Source organism: Corvus kubaryi, unplaced genomic scaffold (assembly GCF_017639235.1).
Source record: "Corvus kubaryi isolate FWS band 111438036 unplaced genomic scaffold, C.kubaryi_AGA036_p1.0 split1-131, whole genome shotgun sequence".
Classification (NCBI taxonomy): domain Eukaryota; kingdom Metazoa; phylum Chordata; class Aves; order Passeriformes; family Corvidae; genus Corvus; species Corvus kubaryi.
Genome location: NW_024582073.1, coordinates 22,365,271 through 22,377,871, shown reverse-complemented (window position 1 = coordinate 22,377,871; position 12,601 = coordinate 22,365,271). Strand labels below are relative to the sequence as shown.

Genomic DNA, 12,601 nt, shown 5'->3' with positions numbered 1-12,601 from the left:
GAAGGAGATGTCTTTCCCCAGTGCAAGCTCAATGACGAGACATGGTACATCCTTTCTTCTTGCATTGGCTCTTTCTTTGCCCCCTGCCTCATCATGGTGTTGGTCTATATCCGCATCTACCGCGTGGCCAAGCTAAGGACCAGGACCCTCTCTGAGAAGCGTACAATGCCAGAGGGGTCCTCCCAGACTGAGAACGGCTTGAGCCGCGCTGCCGGCGGCTGCACGTCCCTGAGAATGCAGCTGGGAGAGAATGGACATTATTCAGTGCACCACTGGCGCAAAGCCTCTGAGCTGGAGGACATTGAGCTGGAGGAGAGCAGCACCTCAGAGAGCAGGCGGAGGCGGAGCCGGGAGGAGCATCGCCGCAAAAGCAAGAGCCAGTCCTTCTCCTACTCATACTCCTCCAAGCACTCCAGTAGCCGTCTATCCCGTGCCAGCAATCGCTCCATGCAGTTCTTCTCATATCGCCGCCGCCGGAAGCGTAGCAGCATCTGCCGTAAGAAAGTTGCCCAGGCCCGGGAGAAGCGCTTCACTTTTGTGCTGGCAGTGGTCATGGGGGTCTTTGTAGTTTGCTGGTTCCCTTTTTTCTTCAGCTACAGCCTCTATGGTATTTGCCGGGAGGCATGTGAGGTCCCTGAGACTCTCTTCAAGTTCTTCTTCTGGATTGGGTATTGCAATAGCTCCCTCAACCCAGTCATCTACACCATCTTCAACCAGGATTTCCGCAGGTCCTTTAAACACATTCTTTTTAAGAAGAAGAAGAAGAACTTCCGGCATTGAGCCGGAGGGATGGATTTGCCTCCAGCAGGAGTAGAGTTAAAAGAGAAGGCTCAGTGCTGGAAAAGAAGGGAGGGAAGAGAACATGGGGCTTGGGCTTAGGGAGAAGGAAGAGGGCTCGCCCCCTCTCTGGAGCAGGTTGATGCTGTGGGGGACAGGGATGGTGTCGGGGAAGCTGAGGGCATTCACTGTGGTACAGAATGGTGACATGGTGCTGGGGGAGCAGTGCTGGAGTGTGGAGGGGTAAATGGGGAGGGAGTGATTGAACCCTGATGGAGGGCACTGGGAACCTGCAGAGGAAAACAGGCTGAGACACAGAGTTTGGGAGGCAGTGAGCATTCAGGGGCTCTGGAATTTTGTGGGAAAACAAAAAGAGACATCAAGAGGAAAGGGTTAAGTGGCAGTGGTAGTGGAGATTCAAGTATAAATAGGGCAGCTGGGGCCCATGGTGGATTTGTAAGTAAGAAATTGGCTTTTACTGCTTATGTGGGGAAGGAAAGTGCAAAGTACCAAGCACTGACAGTGTTTTAAGTTATGAAAGGATTTAAATGTTTGCCAAAAAAACCCTAAAGAACAATCCAAACTCTTTTCTAAATAAACCTTTGTACTGTTAAAACCTTTTGAATCATGATTTTGCACAAGGGATGAAGTCAAAGCATGGGGTTTTCTTTTCCTTTGGAGGGGTCTTTGCCTATAGAGCTGGATAGGAAATATTTTTCCTATCTTCCCACAGGTTTTGATTATTCAGTGGGAGAAACCTGGGAGTCTCACATTTTTTCATGAAGCATAAAAGGAGCACATATACCCCATGACCTCATTTCCTCCTGCTGGATCATCAGGCAGTAAATTGCTGCTCCATCCTGCTCACATCAGTGACCTAAGGACCTTGCTGTCCTGGAGCAGATAGTGAAAAAAAAAAAAAAAAAAGAAATCATTCTGATCAACTCGCCTAACATTTTTTGAGATTAAAAAAAAAGAAAAAAAAAAAAATCAAGTTTCCACTTCAATGTGCCCAGGGGAACTTTTCCTCCCCTTTTCTTAAGTCTCCCTTCAAAGGCTAAACTCAGGGCTGGATGCATGCTCCTCATTCTCAGTTGAAGGCGTTCTGATATGCAGGTTTTCAGAGAAGGAGCAATCACCCCACTACTAATGTCTTTAAATCCTTCATATTTACAGTCTTAGAGCAACTAAATCCTTTATATTTATTTTTTAATGAGAAGCATACATTGCAGATTGTCAGTGGAGTATGTGAACAAATCTTGAAAGGAGGTGCAGCTGTTTTAAACCTTTAGTGTTAATGTTGCTTGCTTTCCCTTCTTCTGTTTGCATTTCTAGCTTATGGTTTTAGAGGATTTTGTTGGGAGGAGGGGCAGAAGAGGGGAGAATAGTTTGAAAAGTTATTAAAGCAAACTGTATTTCCCATGGGTTTATAAAATGTCATAAACTGCAGTAAAGGAAATGAGAGACAGGGACTGGTGTCTGTACATTCATCACTGAATGCATACCATGTGTAAGAGTGAGCTGAGCATTTACATTCCTTCTTCAGCTGTGCGGCTGCAAGGTGTGTTTTCTGTTTGTGGAGCAAATACTGCTCCTTTCTATGTTTATCACTCCTTCCATAGGCAGCAGGATTTGGCATCTGCCTCAAATGAACCTTTCCACAGCAAACGGTTCTTGGAAAAAAAAAAAGAATTAAATCTAATCACATATGACAGTCTTCTTAAAACAGCAGAATTGAATCTATATCGGAGAATCATCAGATATCCCCTTCTTTACTCCCTCTGTTCTATCTGGGAGGTGACTGTAGCCTCTCTTCTCTTGAAATCTCTGTAGCATAAGGAAAAAGAAGAGAGCAATCACTTTATTTCATCAGTTTTTCATAATAAGCATTTGGGTCACTTAACCCTGGAAAAGGAGACTGTCAGTGACTGAGGTTCTGGTGTTCCTTCAATAGACAATTTAACTCAAATTCAAGTGGGAGTTCTGCTGAAGTAGGGACTAGATGATTGCACCAAATGCATTAGAAGTTTGCTTGGTTTTGCTAAAGAAACAACTGAGATATTTTCAAAGTTCTAAATCCGTAACTTATCAGATGCTGTCTTGAAATAAGGCCCAGAGTGTGAAAAGATTTGAGCTTTGTTTAAATAACAAATGGTTTGGTGCAAATGCATACCTGAGATAAAGGAGAGATAAAAATAGCAACTGAGAGGAGGAAATTACAAGCCATTTCTCTTTTGCAAAATGGAGAGTTCTTATTAATGTTACATCAAGAAGAGCTGAAACAAACTCACATTATTTGTAGGTAACAATGTAGCTAAAAAGTTCAGGTTTGTTTACTCTGAAGAAACTATGTAATCACCAGAGCAACCAAAGCAACATATGGTACCTGGCTACTACCTCTGAGCTCCTGGATGGCTTCATTAGAGGTACCTGTTCCTGCCAAATGAAGGTCTGCTTTTGTCACTTAATGCTCCTTTAGAGGGGTTTTGCAGTCTGCAGACTCACAGTGGTTTCACTGTTGCACTGCTTTCGAAATGAGCTTTGTAGCCTGTAAACACAGTCCTTCCCCTTTTTTCTTTCCTTGAAAAATTCTTTAGAATTCAAGCAGTCTATGGAAATGAAATTTAAGTGACAGTCAGAGTTTAGTGAACATAAAATATATATGGAATGACTGATGTGCCTTAAAAGTAAGTTCTTTGCAGTAAAAGTGTTCTGTGGTCATTATGAACATTAAAGAAATAATGTTTCTATTTTGTTTTGCACTTCCGAATGTTTAGAAGGGATTGATGCAGATACTGAATATCTATGTGCAGCAACATAGTTAAAACCAGGGTATTTCTATGGTTTTAATTTTTATTATCACAGTTACTCATCTGATTCAATGCCTCAAGAGGATCTTATTTCTTCTGACATAAATAAAACCTAATATTCATCAATAAAGATGTGCAGTTTACACCCCTTTTAAGTGCATTTCCCTCTAAATTAGTGAATACAGGATTTCTATAAAATTGTTTTTAATGTAACTACTGAATAGGCTTCTAGTAAAATGGGGCTGATTTACTTTTTTAAAATACAGTGTTCTCTTATTACTTGTAATAGCTGAAGACTGGAATTTGTAACATATTGTGGTGTTAACTTTTCATGAAAAGTTTTCAGCTCTGCTACTCACACTGTGATTGTGCTTCAACTGTAAGTTGGCTAATAGCATATACAGGAGAAAAATAGTTCTTCGCTTAAGAAAAAGGGAGACAATATGTTTAAAATGTGCTGAATTGTTTCCTTGATCAGACATGATAAACTGGTTGAAACACTCACTCTCTTATGTTGTAGAAGAATTAAATATTTCTACTAAGCCATATCGATTTTAACAAGTACCTGATCTTTAACCCTTCATTTTCTCATTTCACCATGAAGCAAAATTTCTGTCACTCATAAGTGAGAAGTTGATGTTTCATTTTCAAAACCAATTTTTTGGACAGTGCTGCTTTTGGTTGGGTATTGAAATACGAACAGTGTAACTTAGCTGGAATGGGAACTCAGTGCTGCTGTCCTTCAGCCACCTCTGTGGGAGTTTTGCATGAGTGAGAAATGCAGAATTAGCCTCTTCAGGGCTTGAGACAGATGGAAGGGGCCTTATAAATAGGAGATTTGACAGGATCACAGCTTTAAATCATTGTCTGAAATAAGAATCAGGCCCTTGTTGCTCTGTGCAATCTCTGTTCAGAAGAGTCATGTCGCTGCAAGAGCACTGGTGATTTCTGACAAGCAGATCTGAGGTGAAAGTCTACATGCAGCTTTGCACACATTGGCCTGTATCATCCTTTGTGAGTAATCCGAGAAAACTTGAGCGGAATTTACTTGTGAATCAGAAAGATAATCACTGTGGGGAAGGACTTTAGGAGCTTCCTTAAACATTGCCTCTTTTTTAGTAAGTGTGCCCGAGGAATTTAAGCAAACATTTGTGTGTAAATGTAGAACAGAAGGTACACAATCCTCTCTGCTTAACTCTTGACTACCGTTCAAACCCATAGAAGATGTGAATTAAGGTTTTTTTGACTATATAACCAGGGGAACAAACCCTGCTGTATATTTTCAGTATAAGCTGCATGAAGAGCATGATGTGATTGCATCTGTTTTTCAGAGAAGAAAACTGTTGGTCTGTGAGGGTTGGTATTGGCTAGAACCGCATCTGAGAATTGTAAGGATTTTGTAGGAACTGTTGGTAATGAAATGCATTTCAGGACAATGTTCTGACCTTAAACTATGACTGCTTTCAAGAAGGAGAGAATATCTACAAGCTGTGCAAAAGGAAGACCAGATGCTATCGTGAGTTTGTTTTTATGGTTGCTCATTATGACCTTGTTGGTGAGCAGAAAGTAACTAGACGCTTCAGAGAAAAAGCCTTAATTTGGAGGGGGAACAGTGCATGAGGAAATGGCTACCCACAAACTGAGGGAATTAATATTTCCGTGCCTTCTTTCTACTGTAGACCAGTACAGTGGAGGAAATCAATAGGGAATGTAAATTTGTCTTCCAGATCTGTGGGTCAGGTGGGCCACACAAAAGATGACACAGGAGAAAGCAGAGATAGGATTGCTCACTTCAGTGTTCAACACCAAGCTTTAATTTGTCCCTTGTCCTTGAAATTAAGCCAAAAATACAGTTTGGCACTTGGACCCAAAGGCTATGTAGCATCAATAATGCTGCACTGAATATAGTCTAGTTTTAGCAGAAAGCATCAGTTCATATTATACATCCTGCACATGTCTGTTTCAGGGCAGAAGTAGGAGAGTTGGACACTTAAGTCATGTGAGAAAGGAATAATCAGCAGTTTGAAGAGTCACAGGTATATTGAAAAATATACCTAGATCCTATTCTGACAAGAGAGCTGGCTTCAATTTTGTGGGTACCAATCACTTTGAACTCCTAAGTAATTAGGGAGGTAGAAAACATGGAAACAGTACAAATACTGCTTCTCAAGGAAACAAAAAGTGGCAAATGGCTCAGAGTCTTGTTCAGATCTTTATGCCAGCTGCCCAGTCCTCCAGTGGGCTGATAACTGTTACTGGGTTTTCTGGGAAAGGCTGAGGTGTCTTCAACTCACAGTGACTATCACACTTGATCTGAACTAAGGAAATACCTACAGTTGGTACATTGCCTTTGTTCGAAGTGGCAGCCCTTAGAGTGTGACAGAAGACATTTTAAGCAGTTTATCTCCCCTCTGGCACATGTTCTTCACTATCCCAAACATTTTTTAATTCAATTGTGCAACAGTTGATAAGGTAGAGAAGGATTGTCAATATCTTACAGAAAAAAAGACAGAGAGGCATGGAAAATAGTAGATAATAAAACCTGGTGTCTGAGTCCTGACCTAACATCTTACCATGATACCAGTCTTTCTTCCCCCAACCCCTTTCCTTCTTTTGTAAAACAGAAATTCATGCAAAACTGCAGAAGCTTATTTTAAATAGACTACACCGATGATACTGTTTACTCTAGAAAAAAAAAGAGCTTTTCTGTCAATAAGTAGCCTCCTGCTGTAAAGCAATTTTCTTTACTACACTTTGAAAAATCTAATGAAAAGTAGACCAGCACTTAATTCAATTTGTCTATATGTACTTCCCTTAACAAAAATGCTTTATTAAAGATCCTGAATGTAAAGGACACAAATGAAATGTAGGTGCCTGCTACATCAAAATCAATTAGTCGTGTTTCAGCATTTTTGTGAACAGCAGTCATTCATTTTGCATGATGCTCTTTCCTGATAGCTCTGTGCTGACAGAGAAACCTGCTCACCCTGTTGACAACAGCAATAAAATGAGGATTCATATTTGCCTCCATTAACTCTGTTAAGTCTCCTCTAATACATTAAAAAGCAGGCTGCTAGAAGTAGGTCTAGTAAGTGACACGGATCAGGGTAACCTGACTGGTTCCAAGAGGTACAGCACTTAAATGAGAGGGTCACCCTAGGCTGCAGGGACATGCTTCTCTTGGTTTTGTTCTCTATGCCTTTGACCCAGCATTGCAAATTATTTGCTCTGTAGTGGAACATTTTCAGCACACCATCCCTTTCAACCTCATCTGCTGGAGTAAGAAATTAATACTGAGGTCTCCCACTTCCTCACTGAGTGCTTTCACTGATAGACTATTTATATAGGTGATGCAGCTAAAATGCCTTTTCTTTTGGCACATAAATGTTTTATTTGATCGAGCTTTTTATCTTTCAGTAGACTAACACTCTTGTTCCACAAAGACGTTCTCTATCTGGAAAGCAAACACATGTCAAATACTTGGAGGAATATTAGAAATCCTGAAAAACCCCAGCCACTCCAGGTAAATTTTAAAAGAAAACACCACAGCTGAACTAAGAAAAAGGCTTAATTTTGTCTCTGGTGGGGATGCCCTATCTGAGACCACCTACTCTGGCATGCCTCTGATCAGATTTGGTGCAGTGTGTGGAGCTGTTCTGTTGGGCCTTGCAGCTGCACTGAGAGGAGCAATTTCAAGTGTCCAGCAAAGATTAGAGAATGAAAACATGCTTATTGAATCATTTCACATTATAGCAGACACTCTCACTTTGCCTTTCTGATCCCTTTTTGCACCCTTTAGATTACCCCTTGCTTTCAATCTGACTGCTGTGCACAGCCCGTGCTTGCTGTGCCTTTCCATCGAATGCCTCAGTGTACAAAGGGTACATGACACCTTCCTCCTCTCAGCTGTGCTGGGAGGGTTCTCCAGAAGACACCCCGTGAGGTGCTTCCATGTGGTGCTGTGCCATATATGAGCACCTGGAGTAACAGGAGTTACTGCAAGTTCTTGACTGACTCCAAGCCACACTGTTTTATTGCCAATAAATGCCTGTGTGCAGAGTTTCAAAGTGTCTATAAACGTGCATTCCCTAAGGTTGGCACTGATTTGTTTACATCAGCAGCAATTTCTGCAGGTAATTAAAGGGAGACTTTTAGTCAATCCATCAGATGCTGCTTTGGATCTGACACATGGTACATCAGAGAAACATGCTGTGTTTTTTTAAGAACACAATAAGCAATAGAAGTGATTAAAGATTCCTGGATGGCATGTTTTCCTGTAAAAAAAAGAATGCATTTTGATGAAATCTGATTGTTCTTTAAAGAATGTGTCTGTTTTACCCCATGTATAATGGAAACCAGGAGACCTTTAATCAGTTTCTGGGGGCCAGACTGCTCACTGGCTTGGCTGCCTGGCTCCTGGGCAGACTGCTGGGTGAGGTGCCGGGAAGCCGAGACTTCCAGGCTCCTGGGCCCTGGCAGCTCAGGCCCCTAGGTTTACGGACACTCAGCTCAGCTCCATTATCACAGTATCTAAGTGCTTCATAACTTGTTATACTTTGTCAGTGCCTTTATGCATTAAGGAGTGACTGCCATGCCCTTTTATCTGATGAGAAACTAAAAGATTAATGGCATTTAGGTAGGTGTATTGTAAAAACCTTCTGTTTTATGTGGATCTTTCCAGTTGCAAACCCACTATTGATTGTCAGGGCCCTGCTAACTCCAGTGTATAAAATCCCACCTGTGCTCTAAAGTTCTGCTTCTGCCTCTGTGACTGCCATAGGCCCACAGAACTTGCACACAAATCCCATCAGGATACACAAACTCAATGTGTTTCTCCTTTGCTTGTCCCCATCTGGTAGGGAGTTCATGCAGTTTGGATATTGCAGAATAAGGAAAAAAGAAGGCACTACCTCCAGTTTGTAGGGAAGCACTGATATTGCTGCCATATCTTTAAGGACTCTGTGGTTTTATTCACTAGTGCTGGATTCACACTACCATTTCTAGATTCTTGTATTTATTGTGTGTTGAACAAGTACCCTCAGGGCATAACTGACCTATGACTTATACCCCAGAGGGGTGGACTTTTTCTGTACTCCTGGCAAAGTACAGAAATCATAAATACAATAAAAAAAAAAAAGACCGAAGATCCCCCCAAACTAGTCCATTGATACAGCCAATCTTATTTACGTGTTAAGGCTCAAATTCAGGTAAATTTTTAAAAAAAGAAAAAATTATAACCCCGGGGATCTTTCATATGTCCCATTTCTTTTAGTGCAGGTCTCTCAGGATACAGTTTGGATCACTAGATCAGACTTTTCTCAGACTTTGAAGATCGTCTCCCTTGAGGTTACTGAACCTCTATCTTCAATAATACAGAAATTACCTGGAAACTCAATGAAAAATAAATGTTTAAGAGTCAAGAAATAGCACACACGATTCCAACACTAGGCATGATGAATGCCCTAACTGGAAATACTGTTGGGAACAAACATTTGGGGCTACTCTGTGTATATTTCTCAAGCAAAATTATGACTATAGAGGGAACTTGAGTTCCAGGTGTATGTTTTCTACAGAGGAGGGTTCCTGACAGTGTTTACCACCTTCAGAAGTGCCAGTCAATGTCTGTCAAACTCATACTTTTCACAATAAGGAGTGGGATTGTCCCCAAATCTAGTCTTAAAGAAAAAAAAAAAAAAAAAGGAGTAAAAGTAATTTTTTAAAAATGTAGTCATGCATAGAAAATGTGAAAGGAAAAGGAACCTGAAAAGGGACCTCAGCAGCAATTCATTCTTACCTAATTCTGCCATTTCCAGCTAGGGATAACTGATGGTCACATAGGTTGAGGCTGCCCTCAGGCTACAATGTTTTCAAAAAGTGTCATAACATTTTGTGTGTTAAATAGATTTCTGCTGGGTAAAAGTTACTATTAATTAGTCACAGAAATTGTTCTCTTTTTCCTCCTTCTTCAGAGGAGAAATCGGCAGAAGGTATTTTACAGGACTACAAAAATAGCTTTTCCTTTTCTACTTCGCCAAGGCAGAAAAAAAATAGGAATAAACATATTAAAGAGACATTAGGAATTTAGGATGCAAATTAACCATTTCATTGTCTCAATTAACTCAATGCATTGACTTATAGCTGAGGTTTCATGTGTTATTTAATAAAATATCTCATTTGCCCAGAAAAGCTGTACTGTCTGTCCTCAGAGGTTTTCAAGACGCAAGTGGATAATGCCCTGAGTAACCTGGTCTGGCCTCACAGGTGACCCTGCTTTGAGCCTGAGACTGGACTTGAGGCATTCTGAGGTCCCTTCCAACCTGAATTAGCCTATGATTCTGAGACCTGTTTCTTCCCAGTAATAAACAAAAGAAAGGTCCTAATATCTGGATAGGATCAAAATTATATTCTACAGAAAGATGCACATATATCGCTATATGTGGGCAAATCCTTAGGCCATTTGAATCTTTAGCTCTCTAGAACTTTTATATCTGCAAATTCTGTCTAACACACATTTGGCTGGATCCAGGGCACAAACCTTTTCTGTTTAAAATTAATTTAGTAACTAGAGAGCTCTACACCATGTTCCCTCCCCTGCTAAATCCCACTCCCCACCAGTTCTTAGCACTGTATAGGCACATACACATACAAGTATTTACAGGCATTTTCCTTAGAATTCCAGACAAAATATTGCTTTAGGTTTGTTTGTTTTTCCCAAGTAAAACAAACTACATTTATGTCCAGTAGGTCAAATGTGTCTTTCTGACCTATTGACTCTGAAACGGTGAAGAATGTAGTTCGTAAAGCACCAAGTCACACCATAGCTGCTGTGGGTGGGATGAAAACAACAAGGAAATGACTGTATTTCTGTAACAGCTGAAGACTTTAGTTAAAGCCTCAGTACTGGAAAATCTCTGGCATGACACATGTTGCTTCATTCCTCATTCATTTTTGGATGGAAGGTGTCTGACCTTTCTGTAGAAGTGCCATTTCAGAGGATCAGGGGCTAGCTGAAGGATTTATGAATATGTAGTCACATCTGGAATTGAAAATCCTTTTCTTCCTTTCAAAATGCCAGTAATGTTTCTGCAGGACTACAATGCAGATGCTAATGTATGGCATGGCAATACAGTTGTATATTAGTTATAAGCTTTGTTATACTTGTTATTGTAAGTTATAAGGTTTGTTATTTGATTGCCACTAAATATATCACAGGGACAGAAAATGCTCATAAAATACCATTGTAATCCTTGATGCAGCTTGAAGAAGTACAACATAAAGTATATAATTCCTCTCTGTGTCCCCTCAAGAAAGAAACAAGATTCCTGGGGCCAAATCTGCCGCAAGGTGTGAGCAGCTGCTTGCTGGAGTCTCTGGTCTGTGGACATCACTGAGGCAGCTGAAGCCCACGTGGGTGAGGCAGAGGTGAATCAACAGCATGATGAAGCCACAGGCTACATTTGTTCCTCCCTAAGCTTGTTCATGGGATCAACAGCATAGAGGTCCCATTGCTACAGCTGATAAATGTGCTGTTCTGTTTAGTTATCAACCCCATTTCTTTCTGCCCATCTTCACTGCTTTTACAAAGTTCCAGTGTATCTTAAAAGCACCTGATATTATTTGCACTTCCACCTGGCTCAAGAAAGTTCAGAAAGCCCTTTGAGACTCTCTTCTGTCATGATGGTGACTCCAAAAATACTTATAAATCCCAGCAGTTTTATTTAACCTTTGATAAAGGTGTAAGGTAAAGGTGTCACTTCTGGGCCTAAAAGTTTTAGCATTGTTTTATAAAGTTAACAGCAAATGGAGAAATTATAAAGCCTTGGACAAGGATTTTTATCTAGTTCCATTGCTGGTCTCTAGCCCAGAGTGCTATATGCTTTGAGCCTTTGAACCTTTGAATCTTTCATGCACAGGATGTTCACAATATTACTTCATTCATAAATACTTTTGAAAGTTATGAACAAAAAAGTGCTACAGAAGTCCTAGATCATTATATAATAAAGATCCTAGATCATTCTATAATAAAAACTTGAAGATAGTCACAGAGGTACCATGCGCTAAGGAGTTCATCTGTCCTCTGGCTTTGTTTTAAATGACTTGAAGTGGTGATGGTTGCAGTATGCATCATCAATGTCTGCTTTTATATCTAACTCAACTGAAGTACCTCTAAAAACTTTGAGTTTGCTATTTGATGTACCTACAGAAGATATTATAGAACTGACCCTTTTTCAGTGGATGTGTCAGTCGCCTTTCCCAGGTAACAGGTGAAGGGACAAGAGGAGATGTCCTCAAGTTGCACCAGTGGAACAACTATTAGACTGACTATTCTGAAAAATTTCTTCACCTAAAGGGCTACCAAGCATTGGAACAGCCTGCCCAGGGAAGCAGTTGAGTCACCACCCTGGAAGAATTTAAAAGAGGTGTAGATGTGGCACTTAGGGACATGGTTCAGTGGTGGACTCAGCAGTGCTGAGTTAATAGTTGGACTCAAGGGTCTTTTCCAACCTAAATAATTCTATGATTTCATCTAAAGGCCAGAACAATTTCTGGATGAAATCTTTTGCCTTATATTTTGTTGCTTTCCTTACATTCCTATTATTTGTAAACATTCAGTGCAGAAACCTCTCGCTGTCTGTGGTTGTCTCGGTTTTGAAAGACAGGTGTCTGCTAAGGAAGGCAGAGGCCCCCTTGAAGTGGCAGATATAACCCCTTTTCCCTCCAAGTTATTCTATTTTGAAATCAAGAGCCTTTAGGCGAAGATGTGGGAAATAGGAATAACAGTTCTTTACTATATATATATATGTATATAACCAGTCAAACAAAACAACAACAACTATGGCAGTAACAGCAGTCACAAACCCAGTGCCAGCCTTCTCGGCTGTCAGGCTATTTCCCCTCGGGTGCAGTTCCGCTCGCAGCCGGCAGGGGCGCTGGCGGCTCCCGGTGAGCAGGGCAGGTGCGATGGTTCCCCCGCGGCTGCAGGGGGCGCTCCGGAGCGAGCTCGGGAAACCCGC

General features: G+C 41.0%; 2 protein-coding genes across 2 annotated transcripts in view; both read left to right on the top strand.

Annotated features, from left to right (window-relative positions):
• The first annotated feature begins 6 nt into the window (after positions 1-6).
• Positions 7-1,393, top strand: ADRA2C (adrenoceptor alpha 2C). Its single transcript, XM_042053550.1, has one exon. It carries the CDS (start codon positions 94-96, stop codon positions 778-780), a length of 687 nt encoding a protein of 228 aa, XP_041909484.1. The 5' UTR covers positions 7-93; the 3' UTR covers positions 781-1,393.
• LOC121676626 (basigin-like) overlaps positions 863-12,601 on the top strand; it is a 98,651-nt gene continuing 86,912 nt past the window's right edge. The window contains 1 exon segment of the mRNA XM_042053395.1: positions 863-1,020. Coding sequence (XP_041909329.1) covers positions 863-1,020 — 158 coding nt within the window.

Coding starts and splice junctions, on each gene's coding strand:
- ADRA2C (XM_042053550.1), top strand. CDS start 94: ATGGTGTTGGTCTATATCCGCATCTACCGCGTGGCCAAGCTAAGGACC.